Genomic DNA, 26257 nt, shown 5'->3' with positions numbered 1-26257 from the left:
CCGACCTTTACGCCAAAGATCAGTTTATGTACCAGAACTGTACCCAAGCTTGAACCCGAACCCGAACCCCATTGAAAACAATGGAGATCGAAAAAAAAAAAAAACCCCTCTGTCATCTCTAGTTATAATTGGTCTCCAGAAAGGAGGACTCCGGACTGCGGCCAGAGGAGTGGACGGGGCGATGGCCGCCTGTGCGTCGCGCTGCTCCAGTCCAGTCTGTGGTGCTGACTAATATACCTGAGCCATAGACGTCTGACAGTTTCCAGGTGATCACCCCAGAAATGGCCGCACCTGAAAGAGTATAAGAATAATGAATGCGCACCTTTAGTTGTGCGCCCGTCATGAAGGGGTTAACCATTAACCCATTTATTGCATTTCTCCATCAACAGGAGAGATATTGTAAGAAAAGAATAGTAGTTGTCATCCTGCCGTTGATAGAGGCCAGGGAAAACCTGGCTATTATTTGATGTTTTACAACCATGAAGTCCAGATGTGTTATAGATATGGAAATGCTTCGGTACGAAGGTCGGCGCCACTGGTATTATAGTATCCACTACTGTAGGGGCAATAGTCTGCCGCACTCTCCTTCTCATTTATAGTGGTTGTTTGCAATCTGGATTTTTTATTTTTGCATTTTTTTTTTTTTATTCTTTTTTTTTTGGGGGGGGGGGGCATTTCTTGCCTATTGCAATTCTCCCCTTGGCCTCTAGAGGCAGTGGTGCACCAACTCCTAGCACCCTCGTTATAATAAAAGTGAATGAATAAACGATGTGAAACCGTCTAATCTGCCTGATGCTTCATTCCTCCCCGGTGTTCAGACTTTTTTATTTGTAGCCAAGCGATAGATATATGATTTTCTCATTCAAAACATTGAAAACTGAGGATCTTCATCAAGTATCAATATAATAATAATAATAATTGTATCCAGTATTGTAACCCTGCGTTAGGTATACTACCTGGGCACCTTGCTGCTTACTTTGTCTTATGCTGATACATTGTAGCATTGTCTCCATTCTTCATAAATTGCTGTCTACTGCCTGTTGTCAAATGTAATCTGTCTCTAGATGATTTACAAGAAGTGAGGCATTTGTCTTTTGTTTCTGTTCCTGCACTTGTATATCCCAGAAAGCATACAGGTATAACAGAGGGATGGACTGTCAATTAATAACAAGCAAGATATTGAACAATGACCATTTGGAATTTAAAAAAAAAGGAAGTTCCAGCACCAATAGTGCTGGCAGAATTCAAATGAAAACAAAGCACCAATGACACATACAGAGTGTGAACATTGGGACAGTTCCTGGACATAGTATACTGGTAGGCCACTAAAAGCAGTTTTAGGGTATATTCTGATGCATCAAATACAATGACCCGTTTTTAGGTAGATATTGCGTCGATAATCGCTCCTTCTCTCTGGCATTTTGTAATCCTGAAACACCCTTTATTTGCATTTTTTTGCTGTTTCCTGAGTGCTTTTCGATATTCTTTTTCCGAGAGTCATTTCTCCATGGCAATGAATAGGACGATTCTTTCTAGGATCTTGTTACCTCCTTTTCCATCATTTTTATGAGCAAACCTAACAGGAAAAGATGCAGTTGTGATCGTACCGTTACATTGTTGAGGGGTTAAAGGAGTTGTGTATTCTTAGGTTACAAGTCTGCAGTCCCCCCCCATGTGACTGCAGACTTGTGAATCCTCACATCGCGAACGTTGAGGATTCTCCTATGGGATTTGCACGCATGCGGTCACATGCCAACTAGTCTTGCACAGCCTCGCTCAGTTCACATATATTGAGGGAGACTGGACATGTCTAGTCGGAATGTGTCAGAAAGTATGTAAATGGCATACTTGCGGTATTGTACCCACCTCCCCTGGCACTGGCACTGCAGTGAACGCAATATGAGGATTTACAAGTCTGCGGTCAAAAAAAGTGACTGCAGACTTTTAGCCTGAAGCTGGACTATCCCTTTCAGGGTAGCAAGAGCCTACTTTTCTACAGGTTTTGTGTAAAGGAATTCTGTGTTAAATCAATCTCTCGCCAGATTAAAAGTGTCTAGTTTTTGTTCTTATTTTATTCCCCCTGCTCCCCTGAGTATTGAATTTTTCATCTATTTTTTAATCCAGTTTATGGTTCATGGATATAGGCTTTCTATTTACTTAGTCATATGTTTATGGTCTTTACAAGGAGGAGTGGCTGAAAAGGTAATTATGCAGACCGGCCTAAAGACACGCCCCTGAGGATCCTGCGAGTTCCGTCTCTTTAGTAAACACTATGAAAATTAGTGCTAAATAAAAAGGCTCTTGTCTTTAGAACCGTATGGCGGATTTAAAAAAAAAAAAAAAAAAAATGGAATACTCATGGGAGGAGCAGGAATACAATCTAAACTGCATGCTCGCAAACGCCAGAAGCCTGACAAACAAGATGGAAGAACTAGAAGCAGAAATATCAACAGGTAACTTTGACATAGTGGGAATAACCGAGACATGGTTAGATGAAAGCTATGACTGGGCAGTTAACTTACAGGGTTACAGTCTGTTTAGAAAGGATCGTAAAAATCGGAGAGGAGGAGGGGTTTGTCTCTATGTAAAGTCTTGTCTAAAGTCCACTTTAAGGGAGGATATTAGCGAAGGGAATGAGGATGTCGAGTCCATATGGGTCGAAATTCATGGAGGGAAAAATGGTAACAAAATTCTCATTGGGGTCTGTTACAAACCCCCAAATATAACAGAAACCATGGAAAGTCTACTTCTAAAGCAGATAGATGAAGCTGCAACCCATAATGAGGTCCTGGTTATGGGGGACTTTAACTACCCGGATATTAACTGGGAAACAGAAACCTGTGAAACCCATAAAGGCAACAGGTTTCTGCTAATAACCAAGAAAAATTATCTTTCACAATTGGTGCAGAATCCAACCAGAGGAGCAGCACTTTTAGACCTAATACTATCTAATAGACCTGACAGAATAACAAATCTGCAGGTGGTCGGGCATCTAGGAAATAGCGACCACAATATTGTACAGTTTCACCTGTCTTTCACTAGGGGGACTTGTCAGGGAGTCACAAAAACACTGAACTTTAGGAAGGCAAAGTTTGACCAGCTTAGAGATGCCCTTAATCTGGTAGACTGGGACAATATCCTCAGAAATAAGAATACAGATAATAAATGGGAAATGTTTAAGAACATCCTAAATAGGCAGTGTAAGCGGTTTATACCTTGTGGGAATAAAAGGACTAGAAATAGGAAAAACCCAATGTGGCTAAACAAAGAAGTAAGACAGGCAATTAACAGTAAAAAGAAAGCATTTGCACTACTAAAGCAGGATGGCACCATTGAAGCTCTAAAAAACTATAGGGAGAAAAATACTTTATCTAAAAAACTAATTAAAGCTGCCAAAAAGGAAACAGAGAAGCACATTGCTAAGGAGAGTAAAACTAATCCCAAACTGTTCTTCAACTATATCAATAGTAAAAGAATAAAAACTGAAAATGTAGGCCCCTTAAAAAATAGTGAGGAAAGAATGGTTGTAGATGACGAGGAAAAAGCTAACATATTAAACACCTTCTTCTCCACGGTATTCACGGTGGAAAATGAAATGCTAGGTGAAATCCCAAGAAACAATGAAAACCCTATATTAAGGGTCACCAATCTAACCCAAGAAGAGGTGCGAAACCGGCTAAATAAGATTAAAATAGATAAATCTCCGGGTCCGGATGGCATACACCCACGAGTACTAAGAGAACTAAGTAATGTAATAGATAAACCATTATTTCTTATTTTTAGGGACTCTATAGCGACAGGGTCTGTTCCGCAGGATTGGCGCATAGCAAATATGGTGCCAATATTCAAAAAGGGCTCCAAAAGTGAACCTGGAAATTATAGGCCAGTAAGTCTAACCTCTATTGTTGGTAAAATATTTGAAGGGTTTCTGAGGGATGTTATTCTGGATTATCTCAATGAGAATAACTGTTTAACTCCATATCAGCATGGGTTTATGAGAAATCGCTCCTGTCAAACCAATCTAATCAGTTTTTATGAAGAGGTAAGCTATAGACTGGACCACGGTGAGTCATTGGACGTGGTATATCTCGATTTTTCCAAAGCGTTTGATACCGTGCCGCACAAGAGGTTGGTACACAAAATGAGAATGCTTGGTCTGGGGGAAAATGTGTGTAAATGGGTTAGTAACTGGCTTAGTGATAGAAAGCAGAGGGTGGTTATAAATGGTATAGTCTCTAACTGGGTCGCTGTGACCAGTGGGGTACCGCAGGGGTCAGTATTGGGACCTGTTCTCTTCAACATATTCATTAATGATCTGGTAGAAGGTTTACACAGTAAAATATCGATATTTGCAGATGATACAAAACTATGTAAAGCAGTTAATACAAGAGAAGATAGTATTCTGCTACAGATGGATCTGGATAAGTTGGAAACTTGGGCTGAAAGGTGGCAGATGAGGTTTAACAATGATAAATGTAAGGTTATACACATGGGAAGAAGGAATCAATATCACCATTACACACTGAATGGGAAACCACTGGGTAAATCTGACAGGGAGAAGGACTTGGGGATCCTAGTTAATGATAAACTTACCTGGAGCAGCCAGTGCCAGGCAGCAGCTGCCAAGGCAAACAGGATCATGGGGTGCATTAAAAGAGGTCTGGATACACATGATGAGAGCATTATACTGCCTCTGTACAAATCCCTAGTTAGACCGCACATGGAGTACTGTGTCCAGTTTTGGGCACCGGTGCTCAGGAAGGATCTAATGGAACTAGAGAGACTACAAAGGAGGGCAACAAAATTAATAAAGGGGATGGGAGAACTACAATACCCAGATAGATTAGCGAAATTAGGATTATTTAGTCTAGAAAAAAGACGACTGAGGGGCGATCTAATAACCATGTATAAGTATATAAGGGGACAATGCAAATATCTCGCTGAGGATCTGTTTATACCAAGGAAGGTGACGGGCACAAGGGGGCATTCTTTGCGTCTGGAGGAGAGAAGGTTTTTCCACCAACATAGAAGAGGATTCTTTACTGTTAGGGCAGTGAGAATCTGGAATTGCTTGCCTGAGGAGGTGGTGATGGCGAACTCAGTCGAGGGGTTCAAGAGAGGCCTGGATGTCTTCCTGGAGCAGAACAATATTGTATCATACAATTATTAGGTTCTGTAGAAGGACGTAGATCTGGGGATTTATTATGATGGAATATAGGCTGAACTGGATGGACAAATGTCTTTTTTCGGCCTTACTAACTATGTTACTATGTTACTATGTTACAATAAGGGCAAAAATTGCCCACTTTTGACCCATTGAAAGGTCCTTTTTAACTTTAAGCAGAGTCCCGTTGGAGTGTGGTAAGTAAATAACAGCCATACTAGAGCACACGGGCTACAATGGATGTGGTCAGAAGAAGACCCCGGTGTTGTAAATCGTACACGTCACGTGGAGTGTCGTGTTAAAAATTTTGCACTGGGGTCCAGGAGCTCAGGACACTAAAGTTTTGTTCTCTAAAGTGATGCAATTGTCAGGAAGCCAAATGTTTTATCTTCTAAGATTCTCCGTAGTCCTCGCGGTGACCATTTCTGATCTTACACAATTCAGTGACTCCATCTATTAGGTACGAGGGTATGACCATATTTTAGGGACTGTAGACATCTGTAGACCAGGACATCCCTCTGGTTTGTCGTAAAACCTATCCCTTAAACTCCCGAATGAATAATAACCATGGGAAACTCCCAACTTCACCTTAGGTTCCCTTTAAGGACACTCCTGTTTTTATTCTCCTTCCTGGAAGTTCCTTGGATTTTGGACAGGTAGCGTAGCTTTCCTTTTGCGTAAGGGATTTTTTTTCTCCTTTTTTGGATCAGGCAGTTTAGTGTTTACTCAGCTACGTTGGCGTCTTTCTTTTTCTAGGATGTAGGAGTTTCATAGCCACCTGTCGTATGGCCAGACAAACAAAATAGGAGGGTGTGTAAGGAGAACGGGCAAGGGATGGGTCTGGCCAAACACGTCTCAGAAGGACACCTGAAGGTTACCTCGGAATGGCTGCAGCATTGACTTCCAATCGTACCGTTTCTGCCAGACGGGGAGGTGTGGAAGGGATTAATCTCACTGCAAACACAACAATGCCTGAAGCTCCAACTAGACAAAGACCGGAAAATGCAGGTGGCTCTGACGCTGACGCACAAATTGGGATATAAATAAAAAATTGTATTAAAAGTTATTGGAGTCTGCTTTTTTTAATCTGACCTCACACAGCTATAGAAAGCACAGATCACCGAGCTCCTGGCTCAAGAAATTGCCTGGTTGGCACAGGATCTATGTCGAAAAATCCACAGACCAGGCCTGGATCACATGAACATCACAGGATAGGTGTTAAGTTTCTAAGCCTAGTCGCTTGGACCCCACTGATCCCAATAATATGGCTGGCAACAAGCCTCGTTAGACTGGGGTGCACGCACGACACTTCTCCGTCGCTTCAATGTTGGACTGCAGAAGATAAAGTACAGACCTTGGCTTGGCTTTCTCTTGATTTCCAAATGCTCCATTCTTATGGGACATTTCAGAGCCTCATTCTTATGATCGCTGGTGGTCCTAAGTTCCTAGGTGTTGGGAACCTGTTGATCAGAATTTTATCACTGATCCTGGTAATAACTTTCAATGTTGGAAATAACCACTTTAAAAGTCCTAATCCAAATGTTACACACCGGTACCGAATCCGTGCTTTGTTTCCATCACTTTGATCCGCTAGACTCTGTTGTGCTCCACATTGGGCTTTGCAGATGGCCTGGCATGATCCCATGTGAGCATCTTCCCTGGGCCTGTCTAAGGCTCACCAAGAAATATACCTGTGTCTTGGTATTTTTACTTCAGTGTTGCTAGACTCCAGCTTGGTCTATACGCTTTGACCTGCTCAGCTGCTATCTGCAGTCTACTCTACACACTCCACCTGCCTGCCTGCGGTCTCCTGGATGCACTCCACCTTCCTTCGGTCTTATGACATCTTTATACTGCCTGCGGTCTATTGAAAGTCTTCCAGCTGCCTGCAGTTCCCTATACTCTGCTTTCCTGTGGTCTCCCGCCTACCTGTGTGCAATCTCCTGGATATCTTCCGCCTTCCTGCGGTCTCCTGATGTCTCCCACCTACCTCACTGTGGTCTCCTGGGTGTCTTCCACATGCGGTCTACTGGATGTCTTCCACCTGCATGCAGTTCCCTACACTCTGCCTGCCTGTGGTTTCCTGACATTTCCCATCTACCTGCTTGCGGTCTCTTGGATGTCTTCCGCCTGACTACGGTTCAACTCACTTTGCCTGCCTGTGGTTTCCTGTCATCTCCCGCCTACCTGCCTGAGGTCTCCTGAATGTTTTTTCCCTGCCTGTGGTTTCCTGCACTCTGCCTGCCTGCATTTTCCCGACATCTCCAACCTGCATGCAGTTTCTTGCACTACCCTTGTCTGCCTGCAGTCTCCTGACATCTTCAGTCTGCCTGTGGTTGCCTACACTTCACCTACCTGCCTGCGATATCCTGTCCCTTAGATCTTGTGCCTTGAGCTTCAAGGATCAATGTCACCTGGTGAGTCTAACACCAACTAATCAGAATTAAAAATGAGCAAATCATTGCTAAATAATATTAAAGGAATCTATCGGCAAGAATTCACCCCCCAATCGGATCCCTTGATGCGATTGCAGGGCAACGATGGTATTATACACTTGTTCCGAGTATCCCAGGCTCTGCTAACTTCCTCTGGGTCAGCTGTCCTCTGTTGTGCTCTACTTTGGGTTTTGCAGATTGCCTGGTGTGGATCTATGATATAATCTCCCTAGACCTATTTAAGGCCCATTAAAGGGAATCTGTCACCCCAAAATTTGCCTATAAGCTATGGCCACTGGCATCAGGGGCTTATCTACAGCATTCTGTAATGCTGTAGATAAGCCCCTGATGTAACCTGAAAGATCAGAAAAACGAGTTGGATTATACTCACTCAGGGGCGGTCCCGATGCAGTCCGGTCAGATGGGCATCGCGGTGTGCGTCCAGCATCTCCTTTCTTCATACGATGACGTCCTCTTCTTGTCTTCCTGTCGTGGCTCCTGTGCAGGCGTACTTTGTCTGCCCTGTTGAGGGCAGAGCAAAGTACAGCAGTGCACAGGCGCCGGGCCTCTCTGACCTTTCCAGGCACCTGCACACTGCAGTACTTTGCACAAGTCCTCTCAGTGTCTGTATTCTCAACCTATATGGTTGACAACCTGAAGCTTTCATGGGCACTGCCTTCTCACTGGCAGTTCCAGGCTCCTGACTTGCTGTGGTACCTGCAGGTGTTAGATGGGACAGGAGACTTTCAATCTCCTGCCCTCCGGGTTCAGTGGCTGGGTCTGCAATTCACACATCACCACGCACTCTGGTGTCTGGTCTCTAAGCGCTTTCTTCTGGGGCGAGCCCAGTGGCAGATCCAGACCCCACACTCCTCTCCTCTGCCTCTTCTCTCACTGTCCCTGCACACACTTTCTAACACCTCCCCAGGCCAGAATTTATAGGGAAGTTCCCCTGAAACCAGGTTTAGAGCTCCCCCTTCTGGTCTGGAGTCAGGATGGTGTTGCATGTCAGTTTTACCTGATTAGGGGATCCCTCCTTGTTTCCAGGCATGACATCACCTCCCCCGTAAGGAAGGCAATACCATTGTGGCATCCGGAATCCTGGGGTGCCACACTATCATCGTTGCCCATGTCGCTGGCTCTGGTTTGTGTTAGCTTCACACAGCCAGGCATATGTTCACTGCACATTCAGCTCTACAACATGTGAACTCCAAGCACAAAAATTGACACCCAAACCTTAGCTCCAGGTTTAAATGAAAACCGTGGCCATGGGCTTGGTGACCGTGTAAGTTCTGAGAATATGTGCGTAATCTGATGCACTGATCTACAAGCCTCCCATCCCTGCTGTTTCAAGAGACTTTCTCTAATCTTTACCTCGTTCACAGCCTCTTTCTGGGCCAGTGCTCGGAGAGATCTTAGTAGAAGTGACCAGAGTCAGCTCTGTAACCAAACATTCCCAGTCTTTCCATGTCTTTAATAGCTTGACATGGCAAATTTGCTTGGGTTTCCTCTTCCCAGGCAGATGCACCCTGTACTTCCCTACCCATTTTTTTCCCAAACTTGAAATGGGCCTTGCCCCCTGGCCAAGAACTTGATTTTTACAGTAAGTACCAAAACTAACCCTCTATTACCTTGTTTAATGGACCTAACTGTTGCCTTTCTATTGCAACTTCGGCTCTGAGCTACCTAGATGTTCAGGATATGTTCCTTTACAATAAGCATTATGGATGTAAAATGGTCCTGCACAGTGGCGGATTATAATGAGGTCAATCTGGGCAGTAGCCCATGGCCCAGTGGTGTGGGCGGGCCCTGGGCAACCGCTCAGATTGACCGCCTCCATCAGGGCATTACTGCCCTGAATGGCGTATGGGCCCGATGGGCAGAGGGGGCCCGCATCGGGCCCCATCTCATCTGTTCACTGGGACCCTACCGGCGCTGTGGCAGTTTAACGCTATTGACGTGTGGGCGCGCGCTCGCACGTCAATAGTTAACAGCCGCCAGCCAATTGGAGGCTGGCAGCTGAAGTCAACCGCCACGCGCACGTTGCCGGCGTCTGATGTCATTGTCAGTCGCCGGCGAGTGCGCTCTGCAGGAGGGAGCATCGCCGAAGGAGCGCGGACAGGTGAGGAGAAGTCATTATTCTTTATTGCGAACGGCAATCCGGGGGGCCCGGGCCAGAATGCTGGACACATTGGGGGCAGAGATGCTAGATACACTGGGTGCAATATGCTGGACACACTGGGGGCAATATGCTGGACACACTGGGGGCAATATGCTGGACACACTGGGGCAGAGATGCTGGACACATTGGGGCAGGATGCTGGGAAAAATGGGGACAGGATGCTGGACACACTGGGGGCAGAATGCTGGACACACTGGGGCAGGATGCTGGACACACTGGGGGCAGAGATGCTGGACACACTGAGGCAGGATGCTAGACACTGTGGGGGCAGGATGCTGGACACACTGGGGCAGAGATGTTGGACACACTGGGGGCAGGATGCTGGACACACTGGGGGCAGGATGCTGGACACACTGGGGGCAGAATGCTGGACACACTGGGGGCAGAGATGCTGGACACACTGGGGCAGAATTCTGCACAAACTGGGGGCAATATGTTTGAGACACTGGGGCAGATTGCTGGACACACTGGGGGCAGTATGCTGGAGACACTGGGGCAGATTGCTGGACACTGGGGGCAGAGATGCTGGACACTGGGGGCAGGGATGCTGGACATTGGGGGCAGAGATGCTGGACACACTGGGGGCAGGACTGGAGACAGATGGGGCAGGATTGGAGACACAGGCAGAATGTAGATACGGGGCATGATTGGAGACACGGGGCAGAATGAAAGACATGGGGCAGGATTGGAGACACCGTGGGCAGGATTGGAGACAGATCGTGCAGGATCATGGGAAAGGATGGACACGATGGAGACTAATGGGGCATGATGGGGAGATCATATGGGGCAGAATGGATACTTATGAGGGCAGGATACGAGAACATATGGCTGAAGCCAGGAATGAGATACATGGGGCCAGGATGGGGGATATTATTATTATTACCATAGGGGCTAATTAAGGGATATTATTACTGCAGTGATGTATTTAGCTTATTTTTTGAGGACACTGTTTTAAATGGGGGGAGGTCCTGTTACTGTGTAGAGTGACACTATGTCGCCTCTTTTTCTTCATGTGGTGTAATGTAGAAGTTGGGAAAAATTAAGTAATGTGTTCTGCAAGCGGAGCTCGAGATAACTGTGTTATTTCCTGCAGAAATGAGTCCTGGCTGGATGAAGTGATGGCGGTCTGTGCTGGATGAAAGATGAAGGACTTCACCTAGAGACGTCACTGGTGAGTCAGTGTGTTACCTATATACTGACACTATACACTGTATACTATATACAGAGGTCCTGTGTATAATGTCACCAGTGATCACTGTATTACCTGTACACAGACACTGCATTTTAAGTACAGATTTCCTGTGAATACCGGCAATTTTTTTTTCTTCCTAACTGTAGGGTACATTGACTAGATCAATGGATGTTTGACAGGTTATAGTTTCACACAGCAACTATTTTTCTGGAATAATCTGGTTCAGGTATATGATGACCCCGTCGCATGACCCCATCACATGACCGGGGGGCCCACAGTGTCTGAACAGCCTGGGGCCCTGGCTACCCTTAATCCACCCTTGGTCGTGCAAACTGTCAACCTGGTATAGCAACTCCTGGTTGTCTGCTATACAAGGAAAAACTGCCTCTGCTGCAGGTTGCTGTGCCATCCCATTTATCATTATCACCCTTTCCGTTGTCCAGGCTGATATCGGAGCTTTCCCAAAAGTCCCCTGTGATAATTCCAGCTCCGGAATTGATGTGGTCTGCTCGTTTTTTCATGTCAAGACCTCTAGGGGAAACCTATCGGGATTACACTCTTTCCCTATGATGGTGATGCCTACGGCAGGTATCATTGACTCAGGATCTTAAGGATCAGCTCCTGGATATACCGTACCTTTACCTTGGGACAGTTAGTTTTGCTCACTCATAGGGACCCTAGCAGCGACAAATCTCTTCCCAAAACAGTCCAGTATTGAAAGGTCTTTACCACTCCCACTGTATGTTTAATCTCCCCACATGGAGTGGAAAAGGTAGCCTTCGCCGTTGGATCTTCTTGGAGCTCCCCATGTATACAAAAAAAACCAATCTTCTGACCATTGAGGTTTTCCTCTGCAACCATTGACCCATGGAAAAGTGTCAGTAAGCTCCATGAGTCCAAGAGAGCCTCCGGCTTGTACCCGTTGACACGTACCTGGCACAGATGGGGTTCTCTTCGTGTTGTGTCTGCATTTGTGATGTAGACAGTCTGGGCAAACATAGATACGCCAGAGTAAACCCGCAGCTCATAGGCTCATAGTCAGGGGGAATTTGGCAGCCACATGTCCTGGCCCTTGGAACCGCCAGCATCTGATAGTGGTGGCACCTCTGGTCCACGAGTCCGGTATAGAGGACACTGGGCACCTCCCCTCAGTTTTGGCACAGTTCAGACTAACTCCAGAAGAGGGTCAAATCCCTTTCACAGGCTCCTGAACTTGTAGGGCCTGGTGTGATACTTGTAGTGGGCAGAGTCCCATACAAAGTCCTGGATGGCCACATAGTGCTTGATCAGGCTAACCACCTCATTTGGTTGCCCGGGTCCCTTTGCCCCACCCAGCACTGTATGGCAAGTTCACACCAACCAGTTGACTACTACCATTTGGGCTGGGCTCAAGGTCTCAGGCTGGAGCCATTTTTTTTACTAACTGCAACAAGTCATACGCCTGAGACCTAGCGGGTCGGGTCTCCAAAATAGACCACTGGTACACTTATGCCTGTATATAAGCATTAGCCCCCAGTCAGGCAAGGATTTCACCTTTGAGTTTCCCCTAGTTCTCAGCATCCTCCTGGCTGAGGTCAAAGTAAGCCTTCTTGGCATCTCCCATCAGCAATGGGGCCACCACTTCAGTCCACTAGGAAATTGGAACACTCTCCTGCTCCACTGGGCATTCAAACACGGTGCGAAAAGCTTCTAAGTTGTCTTCTGAACTCATCTTCCTCAGTGCTGACTTGCCTTTGTCTCGGGCCTCAGGATGACCAGGGGTCGGTGGTTGGGGTGTCTATCGCAGCGCCACAGTCTGATTCAGATTCAGGTTGTTAGTATGCTGCTGCTGGTACAGCTCCTGCTGTGGCTGCTGCTCCTGCTGTTGCCGCTGAAAACTGCAGCTGCTGCTGTTGAGTGAGGACCTACTGCTTTAGTAGCTCCTCCATAATGTCCACGGGCCTGACTGGTAACTTTGCAGGCTTAATCACCGACATGCAGTCTTCATCGGGTTATGTCTCAATTAACATTGCCCGCATTCTTCACCATAGGTAAGGCAGCGGCATTTCCGCCAGTGAATGAGTCGGTGACCCAGGAAAGTTAAATAAAATGTCTGTAAAGTTCCGGGTTCGTACTGTACTAGGCGTCCGGTGCTGAACTCTGAACACTGAGAGAGAAAGAGACTTTTGCAGCTCCCCCCAGCCCTTACTGTGACTATTTTACAGCATTGACATATATGGGATTCGGGTTGAAGTTTGAGTAGAGTTCTAGTGTCCAAACTCTAAGGTTTTCTCGAATCCGATGAACCCGAACATCCACGGGTCCGCTCATCCCTACTAAAGAGTAAAGCGGTCAACCAACAAGGTTAAAATGATTCTTTGCTGAATAATAAGAAAATCAAAAATTACCTTTTTTGCTTTAACTTCCAGCTATAATCTGTAGGGAAAACAAACTGTAAGTATTTAATTTCCCTACAGTGCTCCAACAGGGGAAACTGGGCATTACACAATCCCCAGTGAAATCAATAGGTTGTTTGTGTTAGGCCGGACAGGACAGGTCTTTGTCATTGACCCTAATCCTGAAAAGGGGATCCCACTAAGAATTAAGTAAAATTGACCCAATACGGTGTTCAATACTGGATTTTTTTTTTGCACAATCCTTTTAAGAACTTGGATTTACCAGTCAAAATGTGGACATCCCCAGCTGTATGAGAGCTAGACTAAACACAGCCGTGAACACATTATTTCCATGATTTCATACATTCCGTCTCGCATACCAAGCATTCAGATGCTAAATAGTTGCATCCATCCCTGGTGGTCACATTTATGATGTTGCAGGAATTAAAGTCAAGTTATCCTATGATAACTATAGGAATAGAAATCGAGGCAATAAATAGCAAGTCGGCGAACAACATAGGAGCGACAGAACAATCAGACGATGAAATGCGACGACGACCTCATTAAATGAACGCTCACAATCAGCTCCATCAGAACCAGTATTTCCAGAATACATAGAAGAGTAGAAATGTGAGAACACGTCTATATTTAGGTTATATATTTACCCTTAAAGAGATTTTCTCATGATAACATTTTTTAATGTGTCAACCCGAGAGTTCCTTTATATTCCCCATTGATGATGGAGGCAACACAACGATGAATGTGTGACCCCCGATCCATTCCAAGTTACAGATATCTACAGAAGAGACTTTGTGCACATGATTGATTAGTACTAACGATGAGCGAACGTGCTGGGATAGGGTGCTATCTGGTCATGCACAGGTGGTAACCGAGTGACTTTGGTGTGCTCGAATAATATGTTCGAGTCCCCGCAGCTGCATGTCTAGCGACTGTTCGACATGCACAACACATTTGGGATTCCATCCAGTCAGTGCCCGGCACCCACTCCATACTCCCCTCCAGTCAGCGCTCACACAGGGTTAATGGCAGCATTAACGGACCGCATTATGCCGCGGGTAACGCAGTACGTTAACGCTCCTATTAACCGTATGTGACCAACATTTTACTATTGATGCTGCCTATGCAGTGTTATATACTGCGTGGGCTGTGCTATATATTGCGTGGGCTGTGTTATATACTGCGTGAGCTGTGTTATATACCATGTGGGCTGTGTTATATACTGCGTGAGCTGTGTTATATACTATGTGGGCTGTGTTATATACTGCGTGGGCTGTGCTATATATTGCATGGGCTGTGTTATATACTGCGTGGGCTGTGTTATATTCTGCATGGCCACTGTTATATACTGCGTGGCCTGTATTATATACTGCGTGGCCTGTGTTATATACTGCATGGGATGTGTTATATACTGCATGGGCTGTGCTATATATTATGTGGGCTGTGTTATATACTGCGTGGCTGTGTTATAGACTGTTTGTCTGCTATATACAACATGGCTCCTATATACTACGTGGCCTGTGCTTTATACTATGTGGCTGGTATATGCATACATACATACATATGCTAGAATACCCAATGCGTTAGAATCGGGCCACCATCTAGTCATTTCTATGTCTTTTAACCCTTATCCGGCTGAATAGGTACAATTGTAACTATTCCGTTTTAAAATTGCAATAACTTTTTTTTGAAAAGACGTAGAGGGCTGAAATTTCGTGACATCTCTACATTTTTGGTCCAGAATATATTGGCCAAATTTCAATAAAATATCTCCACCCGCTTCCGAGATAAGGGGTCGAGATCTTTTTGCATCCATAACAAGCTGCATAGGTACAAATGTACCTCATATATTTTGAATGAAGATAATGCAAGGGAAAAAGCATAAATTTTTTTTTAATGATAATGCTATTTAACTATTATAAACAAGTAAAAAACTGTTCATTTACATTATAAAAGAAAATGTAAGAAACTTTTTTTTATTGATTTTCTTTGCAAGTAATGCATGTTGGCTTTGCTACAGAGTGTTCATCGCAAATGGGTTTCACACAAACCACACAAGACTTTCTAGTCTTGCGTTGTTTTCGCCTCAGGTCTCTGCAGACATAGCAACTACCAACAACAGGGGAGGGTCCACGACTACCATGAGGTATTTTGGGGCCAGCTGCTGGCTGCGATGCTACCACAATGCATCGTCCAAGCACCATTTCTACTGCACCTCGAAGAAAATGGTTTCTCATTATCATTTTGTTTGTACTACGATCTTCAATTGCAATCATACACAGCTGATTTGCGAGATCTTTCAGGAACTTTCTTCGTTGATCCTTTGCCCTGAAGCTTGGATTGTGTTCTCTGTAGATGATGTAGGATGCTAACCCACTGACATCAATCATATTGTAGAAAAATGCCAAAGTCCAACGTGATGTTCGTCGTTTCACAGTGTACTCTCCCAACATTTTATCCATAACATCAACGCCACCTTTTGTTATGTTGTAGTATTTTATTATCTCTGGCTTGGCTGCTAGTGTCTCTTCAACTTCTCCCGTCATGTGCATAGATGATAGAAGCACGACTGATTTGTTCTTCTTTGGTACATATGAACAGACTGTTGCATCATGATTGTAGGCAAAATTTGTCGAGTATACAGGCCTTTCTTTGGCAGGCTGCATGTTGTTAGGTAGGAACCTTTTGTTTTTTCTCACTGTACCAACTAGTGTCATGTTCCAGGAGTTCAATACCTTAGCTAGTTCCATGGTTGTAAAGAAGTTATCGGTGGTGACATTTCTTCCAGAGCCTTTATACGAGCTCACTAGGTCCAATACTGTTCGTTCTCCAATGTTTACTTGTCGAGGACCATCAGTTGGTTTCCCAGTGTAGAGCTGACCTTGTAAAGGGTAGGCATTTGATGAGTCACAAGCCCAGAAAATCTTTATGCCATATTTAGCTGGTTTTGAAGGTATATACTGGGTAAATTTAGTATGACCTCTAAATGGAAATAATTGCTCGTCGACGGTGATACAATGATATGGCTTGTAGGCTCTCTCCAGATTACTGTTCAGCATTGTCCAGATGTCCCGTATTGGTGCAGCTTTATCTGTTTGCACACGTTCTGCACGTGTATTTTCGTTGTCAAACCTGATAAATCTGAGTATCATCTTGAAGCGGTCACGAGACATGGCTGCACGTATAAGAGGCAGAGCAGCAACATTCCACATTTCCTCCAGATTCTCTTTGTTGGCTCTGTGCACACCAGCAGCAATCAGTATGCCCAAAAATGCATGAAGTTCAGTTTCAGTAAATTGCTTGAATGTTTTTTGTGGTGGCCGTTTGGAAGAATCAGGAAAACGTTGTACCAGTTCGTTGTTGTAAGCATCACAAACTCTCTTGGCCTTTCGATTCGTTTCCCGTAATATGATGTCACACATCTCGGGAGTCATGATGGACTTGAATAGCTCTTTTGCTGTATATAGGTTGCTGATTGCTGCAGGGCCACCTCTTTGTCGTAGGACATTACGAGATTTTGTTTGTGCATTTGGCAGTGGATTACTGCACCATTGAGTTTCATCCTTAGCAGTCCAAATGTCGCCTGCACTTTGAGGCACAGAATCATCCTCAACACTTTCGTCTGATTCGTATTCATTTTCATGCTCTATAACCATTTCTTGTTCAATGTCTGAATCTTCTTCAGTAACATCCACTTGTGGTACATAGTTTTCATCATCAGATGGAACATATGGTTCATCCTCATGCTCAGAATCAGATTCTTCTAGCATTCGCATTATTTCGTCAGACGTAAATCTGTAAATATGAAAAAATGTAAAAGAAATAATTTTCCGAAATACTACATTATTGGCTTTTCACAAAATTATACTAACCTGCAAACACGTTTTCTTGGATTATGGCGGAAACTAGATCCAGCATTACTATCACTCATGATGACTTGCTAGATGAATTTTGGCTTCGTATTTTGTGCTGAATATAAATAAAACATCGTAAAACAATATGTAGATACTAATTATTATCCATTTTTCGTATAAAAATTATACCTATAGTGATAAGTTTCATACAAAATATATGTAAGCCAAGTCCAGGCTGAAAGACAATTTGACTGTTCTGTCCCCACATAATGAGAATAAAGGTATAACTGGCTGTTAGATGCTGTGAGACTTTCCTACCTTCGTTTCCAAGAAATTGAAGACTTCACAAGCCTAGAAATGTGTGCTCACAGCAATGAGATGAACAGCAAAATGGCTAATGAGAGGAGGGAGGCAGGAAGACAAGTAGAAGCCACTCCCAGTTTGAATTAACTTAATTGACAGCAACATAAGTGACCAGTAACAACACTGAACAATAGATATCAGCATAACATTTGTAGCTGAATGAACTTTAGTTTCTGAAACCAAGTAAAGTCTTCCCACAGTGGAGGTATATGTGAAGGTACAATTGTACCTATGCAGCCTGTTAAGGTTGTAAAATTATGCAGCCTGACAAGGGTTAATATAAAGACTTTCCAACTCTCAACCCCAGAGCGATCCTGACTTCAAATCTCTTATCACCGAATGTATCAGATTCATGGTTGTTCTAAACTACATCTGTTCAAAAAACACTCAACTCACTTATGACAGTCAAGCTTATTTGCCGGTTGGCATACTTAGGTGGCACTCGATAACTTCATATATTTAGCAACTATTGATGTATATCTCTCATAGATTCTTCCTAAAAGGAATTTTCTCAGGTTCATTCTTACATGAAATCATGATGTCTCTTCTGGCTTCATCCATTTTATAATATCTGATTTGGATTTCTTGGTCTTTTGTATACGCCGGTGTACGTGAGCCACTGAGCAACTGAATTATACTGATTGTTTCCTCTGAGCTATTCATTCTGGAAATTATAGAGTAAAAAAAATCAGCCTGTATTTGTTTTACCTTTAGTTTTTCAGAATAAAAAGCAATTTTAGACACAAATTGCCATGGAATTAGTGGTGCAACCTGAAGCTCGTGATCCCCAATGAAAAATCTCCAACTAGCTTCCAACTAGCATGGTTCTTTAATAGCCTTTGTCTTCTTTATGGGTCAAAAGGGACCTTTTTGCATGTGTATGAGGTAGTTGGGATATATAGTTATCAGTTTAATGAGCTACCAAAGGTGAATATTTGTTGCACATCTATCCCAGGTCTTGGCTTTGCTCCATACACCCCCGTCTGCTAAACGCTCTTATGTTGCACATTGCGTTTTGCAAGCAGCCCACTGTGCTCCCATGGATTGAGCTTCCTGGGCCTATATAAGACATCCTAAAACACACACTTGTGTTTTGGTATTAAGAGTTTAGATTACTTGTACATAGATTCCTGTCTTCGATCTTCAAGACATATCCTGGCTGCCTGCTCCTTCCAGAACCTCAGTTGCCTGTTTGCTTGCAGCTTCCAGTACCTCTGCTATTTATTCTTGGGTTTCCGGGACCCCTGTTGCATAATAATAAGAATAATCATTATTTATATAGCGCCAACATATTCCGCAGCGCTTTACAGTTTAACAGTTTCAAATGCAAGTCATAAGTAACAACGTTAACAATACAATAATTAAAGCAAAATAAGATGACCCTGCTCGTGAGAGCTTACAATCTACACTGAGGTGGGGGAGATACAAAGTACAGGTGTGTATTTACAATGGTGGATTAACGATGATGGTCCGGCCATCTTGAGGGAGTGGGGGATAGATGGAGATAGTGAATGGGCTACACACGCACTTACACATAAGATGACTTTGATTAGTGACCGTGGTAGGCCGCTCGGAAGAAATGTATTTTGAGGGAGTGCCTAAAATTGCAAATTATGAATAGTCCTAATATCTTGGGGTAGAGCATTCCAGAGGATTGGCGCCATGCTGCAGAAGTTTTGGAGTCGGGAGTGGGAGGTACGGATTAGTGCAGAGGTTAGTTGGAAGTCATTTGCAGAGCGCAGCGGTCGGTTAGGCCGATAGACAGAAATGAGGGAGGAGATGTAAGGGGTGCTGCACTGTGGAGAGCTTTGTGGGTGAGAACAAGTACTTTGAATTGAATCCTATAATGAATGGGCAGCCAGTGTAATGACTGGCGAAGATCAGACACGTCTGAGTAACGGTTAGCTAGATGGACAACCCTGGCTGCTGCATTAAGGATGGACTGGAGAGGGGAAAGTCGAGTAACAGAGAGGCCAATTAATAGAGCGTTACAGTAGCCCAGGTGGGAGTGGATCAGGGTGACAGTGATGGTTTTTGTTATTTCCATGGTGAGAAAAGGATGGATTCTAGAGATGTTCTTTAGGTGTAAGCGGTACAAGCGGGCAAGAGATTGTATATGGGAGGTGAAGGAGTCAAACATAACACCAAGACAGCGTGCCTGTTGCCGGGGTGTTATTATGGTGTTACCCACGGAGAGGGAAATGTTAGATTTAGGGAGGTTAGTAGACGGCGGGAGCAGAAGAAGTTCAGTTTTGGGGAGGTTGAGTTTCAGATAGAGAGCGGACATGATGTCAGAGACTGCGGACAGACAGTCACTGGCATTCTGTAGTACAACGGCGGTAAGGTCAGGAGACGACGTGCATAGTTGTGTGTCATCGGCATAAAGATGGTACTGAAAGCCAAAATTGCTGATGGTCTGTCCAATTGGGGCCATGTAGAGAGCGAAAAAAAGTAGGCCAAGGACTGAGCCGTGAGGTACCCCGACAGTGAGAGGAAGAGGAAAGAAAGTGGAGCCAGTGAACAAAACACCGAAGGAGCGGTCAGAAAGATAGGAGGAGAACCATGTTTTCCTGTGACATCCAGGACGTCTCCTGTCCACCTGGAGCTTCCAAGAAGTCGAATTGTTCCCAGTCTTTTAGGACCTCTGCTATGTGTCCACCTGCAGTTTCCAAGATGTCTCCTGTCCGCCTATGGCTTCACTATCTCTGCTACCTGTCTGTGGTCTTCCGAGCATCTCCAGTTTGCCTGCGGATTTCCAATACCTCTGCTACTTGTTTTTGGTTTTCAAGGACCTCTGCTAATTGTCCACCTGCAGCTTCCAGGATGTCTACTATCTGCCTGTGACTTCCATGACCTCTGCTCCCTGTCAGTGGTCATCCAGGACCTGTACTACCTGTTTCTGGTCTTCCAATACCTATGCTAAGGGTACCGTCACACAGTGGCATTTTGATCGCTACGACGGCACGATCAGTGACGCTCCAGCATCGTAACAATATCGCTCCAGCGTCGTAGACTGCTGTCACACTTTGCAATGTATGACGCTGGAGCGATAATTTCATGACGTATGTGCGATGTAGAAGCCGTTGGTTACTATGCGCACATCGTATACAATATCGTGCACACCTTTGTTACACCATGCGATCATGCCGCCACAGCGGGACACTAGACGACGAAAGAAAGTTTCAAACGATCTGCTACGACGTACGATTCTCAGCGGGGTCCCTGATCGCAGGAGCGTGTCAGACACAGCGAGATCGCTGGAACGTCACGGATATATCGCTGGAACGTCACAAATCGTGCCGTCGTAGCGATCAAAATGCCACTGTGTGACGGTACCCTAAGTGTCCGTCTGCCTCTTCCAGGACGTCTCCTGACTCCTTTGGCTTCCAGTACCTATGCAACCTGACTCCAGTCTCCAGGATGTCTCATGGCTGCCTGCAGCTTACAGTCACTCAGTTACTTGTCTGCCTACAGCTTCCAGTATCTCTAATCGTCTCATGTCTGCAATCTATGTTCTGTGTGTCTCACCTGCCTGCTGAACTGACACCTGTGGCCAGTGTGCCCACCCAGACTTTGGGCTCAGAAGATCCACCTCACCTAGTGATCACTTGACAATATTGTGGATTCACTTACTCAGCAGAAGGAGTCAACAGAGTCCAAACTGCATTTTGGTCTCACACTCCACGCATTACCTTGTGCTTTAACGCACAATGATTTAGTGCATACAATAAGAGGCCTAAATGTGAAAGTCAACTCCCGAAAATGTACTGTATCACATCTCATGAGAAACAACTACAAATGAATTGTTTGACCCAACCTTCTCATTCCTGACCCATATAATGAAACAATGCATATTAACATTGAGTGACAGACGACGGACAGTGCAAGGTGTTACCATGCCCAACACGTGGCAGTTCCTTGTCTTGCACAGATATCTTATTACATATTGGTTTTCAGGCAAATAGCAGCCAGGACATAAGTTATGGTCCGATGCATTACAATTCACGTCTAACAGTGTATTAGACAAGCACCATGGAATTACATAATATAGCATAATCTAGCACGTAGGCTGCCCATGGATCTAAGAGTCATGGCGGGAAATTTCTTAAAGACCTACATATTATTATATGGCTACCGGACAAGATGTAGAAATGATGATGTAATAGAGAAGGGTATAGATCACATATAGCAGTGCTTACTCACTATCAGAAATTCTCATGGTGCTTTGTTTATAAATCGGGTGAGATATTCTAGATTTTTCCTGTAAATCTGCAGAAATTACATATTCTGCATTCCTTTTGTAAAGAATTGTTACGGCTGTGAGTCTGTTGGAGCCGGGTACTTTATGCATGGTGAACTTGCTGTAGCTGGAACAGAAGTTAATGATACAGACAGTCAAGGTGTTAGGATCAGACCGAACCACAAAGATTTCATATATTCCTCTGTAGGGCCCAGGCTCGGATTTAGTAATGGGCCCAAAAATTCAGGAGGTCACTGAAAGCTGGGATGTTCATAAAAGACACTTGCAAGATCTCATGGATGACATGTCCTTTGCTTGCAGTGATAACAAAAACTTATGAATGTAATAATGTACCTAAATATCTAAATATGGTGATTGGTGGTGGGCTACTCTTCCACACCACTGGACTTGTACATTGTTGTAAAAGAGAGAGAGAAAGCGTGAGAGAAAGATAAAAATGAAAGGATGAAAATAGAAATGTAAAAAAAAACACAAAAGAGAGAAGAAGAGCAAAAGAATGAAAGAATGAGAAAGAAAACAAGAAAGAGAGAGAAAAAGAATGTGAAAGAAAGAAACAAAGAAAACAAAAGATGTAAAATAGCATAAAAGGAAAAAAGAAGACAAAGTTGAAAAGATAGAAAGACGAAAGAAAGAAAAAGGGAAGAAAGAAAGAAAAAAAAAAAAGTTTTTCATTGTTATTCTAATTGAAAGAATGATAAAGTACGGAAGCAAAAGAAGAAAATTGTAACAGAAAAAATGTAAGAGTTAGAAAAGGAAAGAAAAATATAGAAAAAGAGATAAAATTGAGAGAAAGAAAGAGAGAAAAAGAAAGACTGAGATAGAAAGACTGAGATAGAAAGACAGAGAAAGAAATACAGAGAAAGAAACAGATAAAGACAAAGAAGGAAAGACCAAGAATGAAGATCGAGAAAGAAAAAAGACGGAGAAAGACCGAGAAAGAAAGAAAGACCGAGAAAGGGAGACAGAAAGAAAGACAGAGAAAGATAGAAAGAAAAGCTGAGAACGAAAAGAGACCAGGAATAAAAGACAGAGAAACAAAGAATAAATGAATGTGTGAATGAATGGACCCATGGATGTACTCAGTGATCTTAGCTATCTCCATCCCTGCAGTGCAAATGTCCTCCATGAAGACCTGTAACTCGTCCGTGCTGCCCATCCCATGTACCTGCACCGCACTCCACCTCCTGTTTATTTGTACTAAAAACAAGGGAGCTCGGAGAAGACAAAGGAACAAAGTATTAGCAGACGGGAGAGAATGGCCGATTCGTTACCTGTATATAGGTGTAAACTGTAAGAAGCAATGACTGATCTGTGATATTTCTTTATGTTTCCTCACTTCCAGCACTAAGTATTTTCAGGCCCGGTGCACAAACAAGGCTCGGTACCGTCCTGACTGTTTCTCCTTGTGCTACGGATCTCATAAGACGCGGAGGTTTATCTGTCGGATTCTGGATCAAGGTTACCGAATAGAAATTCTGGCATGTTCCATCAGATACCACCTGGAGCAGGCTCGGACTGGCCCACAGGGGAATCGCCTGGTGGGCCCCTTTGCAGACACAGACCCCCAACCCCAACATATGGCTAGTACATGTCATAATTTACATGATTTACTCTGTACAGAAAAAAGCAGCGTCTTATCATTCATTAACCAAACTGCCCAGTTTAACATTATATAGAGATAAAGGTAAATTTGTGAACAAGGGAAGTGTAATATTTGTAGGCAGGTGAAAAGTGGGCCCCCAAAGTCATTGTTACTGGTGGGCCCTTGGCACCCCAGTCCGACTCTGGCCTGGAGCATTATCTGGCGGGACACGAAACACCTACATATCTCATTTTGCTCACTGAGACACGTTTTTTGCTTTTCACTAAAACCCCCCAAAAAAGAATGTTAAGGGAGGCACTGAAAAGGCAATTCCACCACCTCCAACACGGTGTGGTTTCCTAATACTTCCCCGTCTGCTGTACTTTATGCTATCTAATGGGTGAACACTACACCGGTGTCTCAGATTACAACATACAGAATACACCTGGTAAAGTTACGTAACGTGTAACTCCCAGCTCTGTGAGTAGCTGCTTCATGTGAACTGGCAAAGCTGACGTCACCACCTCGCCTTTAACCGCCTGCACGCCTTCATTGTGCTCTCGCCTTTCAGCGCATTGCTGGCAGCCTCATGCGGAACTTCCCCCCAGTCAGACCGGTTTGCAGAGGCTTGTCTGTACAAGGTGGGGTCCCCTGATGCCTTTATTAACCTATTAGTGACTGGTATGGAGGAGAGCGGAGGGATGAGTCAGCCTTCTGCAGCTCGTTAGGTATCTCATTAATTGCGAGGAGCACAAGTTATATGAGTGATGTCGACTACTTAATGTAGTAGGAAGACTCAGCGAGTGATCTACACCTAAGGCGATGCGAACACGCAGACCTTTTACCAATAAGTCATGCAAATGAGAAAGCGGAGTAAAAAAAAAGGTCAGGCACAAGTTGCATGTGAGCTGCATAAATGTGACACTTGCCACATCATGGCTACCGAGTGAATTACCAGCACCCGGGGCCTCGCCATTATTTTGCGCCTCATAACCCATAAAAACGTAAAATAGAATTTGTCAGTCTTGTAAATTGAACGTGAGATTTATTAACATTAGCAATCCCAAATTAAAGTAATGTTCTGGTTTAAAAAAAAATAGACCTTTATCAGGCAGATTGCTGCAGCGCCACCATGATAAGGGTAACTGTGCACAATCTCCCCAGGCTGTTACCCTTATACTGGTGGTGCTACATCTTGTTCCTTTACACCACAGCAACCTGTCCGATGAAGATCTATGTTTGAGACCGAAACGTTACTTGCCAGATTTTTTTTAACTTGGAATAGAGGAGTGGTATTCTATCTGAGCACCTGCAAAAAAATACGGAGTGACGTATAGCCATACCTATAATGACCCATGAACAGTTAGTGCTCCATGAGTCTCTTCCACATGTCCCCTTGTCTCCTAACACACATGTATAGCTTGAGAAAAAAATCTCTCTCTCTCTCTCTATATATCTATATATATAATTGCCTAAGGGTTTTTCCGTCTGTCTGTCTGTCTTTCTGTCTTTATGTCTGTCTGTATGTCCTGGAAATCCCGCGTCTCTGATTGGTCGAGGCCGCCAGGCCTCGACCAATCAGCGACGGGCACAGCGACGATGATGTCATAAAGGACGTAGAAATCCCACGTTTCTGATTCAGCGACGGGCACAGTATCGACGTAGATGTCATAATGGTTGCCATGGTGACGATGATGTAAAAAAGGTTGCCTCGACCAATCAGCGACGGGCACAGTCCAATTCTGGAATCTACTACGGGGACATGCATATTCTAGAATACCCGATGCGTTAGAATCGGGCCACAATCTAGTATATTATAGTTTGCCTTTGACCCTGTAATTCATTGTATTCTCTCTGCTGAAATGAGACATAACATTTTAAAAATGAAAAGTTATATATTATTACTTTTTTTTAACTTTCTATTTATTATTACATTCTTGGGGTAGCTAAATTATTTCCCTAACCCTATCCCTAACCATGTCTCTTATTCTAGCCCTAACCTTATTCAATATCCTAGCTCTAACCCTATACCTAGCTCTAACTCTATCCGTTTTCCTATCCCTAACCATATCCCTAACACTATCTCTAACTCTATACCTTCTCATAACCCTAGCCATATCCCTAACTCTTTCCCTTATTATATGCCTTTTCCTATCCCTAACCCTTGCCATATCCCTAACGCTATCTCTAACTCTATACCTTCTCATATCCCTAGCCATATCCCTAACTCTCATATCTTTAGCCATATCCCTAACTCTTTCCCTTATAATATCCTTTTCCTATCCCTAATCCTTGCCCTATCCCTAACATTTGCCCTAACACTATCTCTAACTCTATACCTTCTCATATCCCTAGCTATGTCCCTAACTCTTTCCCTTATGATATCCCTTTTCCTCTGCCTAATCCTTGCCATCTCTCTAACACTATCTCTAACTCTATACTTTCTCATATCCCTAGCCATACCCTAACTCTTTCCCTTACAATATCCCTTTTCCTATCCCTAACACTTGCCCTATCCCTAACACTGTCTCTACCTCTATACCTTCTCATATCCCTAATGCTTTCCCTTATTATATGCCTTTTCCTATCCCTAACCCTTGCCATATCCCTAACACTATCTCTAACTCTATACCTTCTCATATCACTAGCCATATCCCTAACTCTCATATTTTTAGCCATATCCCTAACTCTTTCCCTTATAATATCCTTTTCCTATCCCTAATCCTTGCCCTATCCCTAACATTTGCCCTAACTCTATCTCTAACTCTATACCTTCTCATATCCCTAGCTATGTCCCTAACTCTTTCCCTTATGATATCCCTTTTCCTATG

General features: G+C 44.0%; 1 protein-coding gene across 2 annotated transcripts in view; it reads right to left on the bottom strand.

Moving 5' to 3' along the window:
* C10H1orf159 (chromosome 10 C1orf159 homolog) overlaps positions 1–8101 on the bottom strand; it is a 123544-nt gene extending 115443 nt beyond the window's left edge. The window contains exons 1-2 of one of the 2 annotated variants that reach the window (XM_069742750.1): positions 7991–8101; positions 6519–6624 (exon numbers count right to left, since the gene is read on the bottom strand). In XM_069742750.1, the coding sequence (XP_069598851.1) occupies positions 6519–6555 (37 nt within the window). In that variant the 5' untranslated portion in view covers positions 6556–6624; positions 7991–8101. Of the gene's footprint in view, positions 1–6518; positions 6625–7990 lie in introns of those variants that run through there. The other variant, XM_069742745.1, reaches the window with a different exon arrangement.
* Positions 8102–26257: the final 18156 nt, after the last annotated feature.

The sequence above is a fragment of the Ranitomeya imitator genome, chromosome 10, assembly GCF_032444005.1.
Source record: "Ranitomeya imitator isolate aRanImi1 chromosome 10, aRanImi1.pri, whole genome shotgun sequence".
In the NCBI taxonomy this organism is placed as follows: domain Eukaryota; kingdom Metazoa; phylum Chordata; class Amphibia; order Anura; family Dendrobatidae; genus Ranitomeya; species Ranitomeya imitator.
The sequence above is the reverse complement of the archived record's forward strand: the minus strand, read 5'-3'. Positions and strand labels throughout refer to the sequence as shown.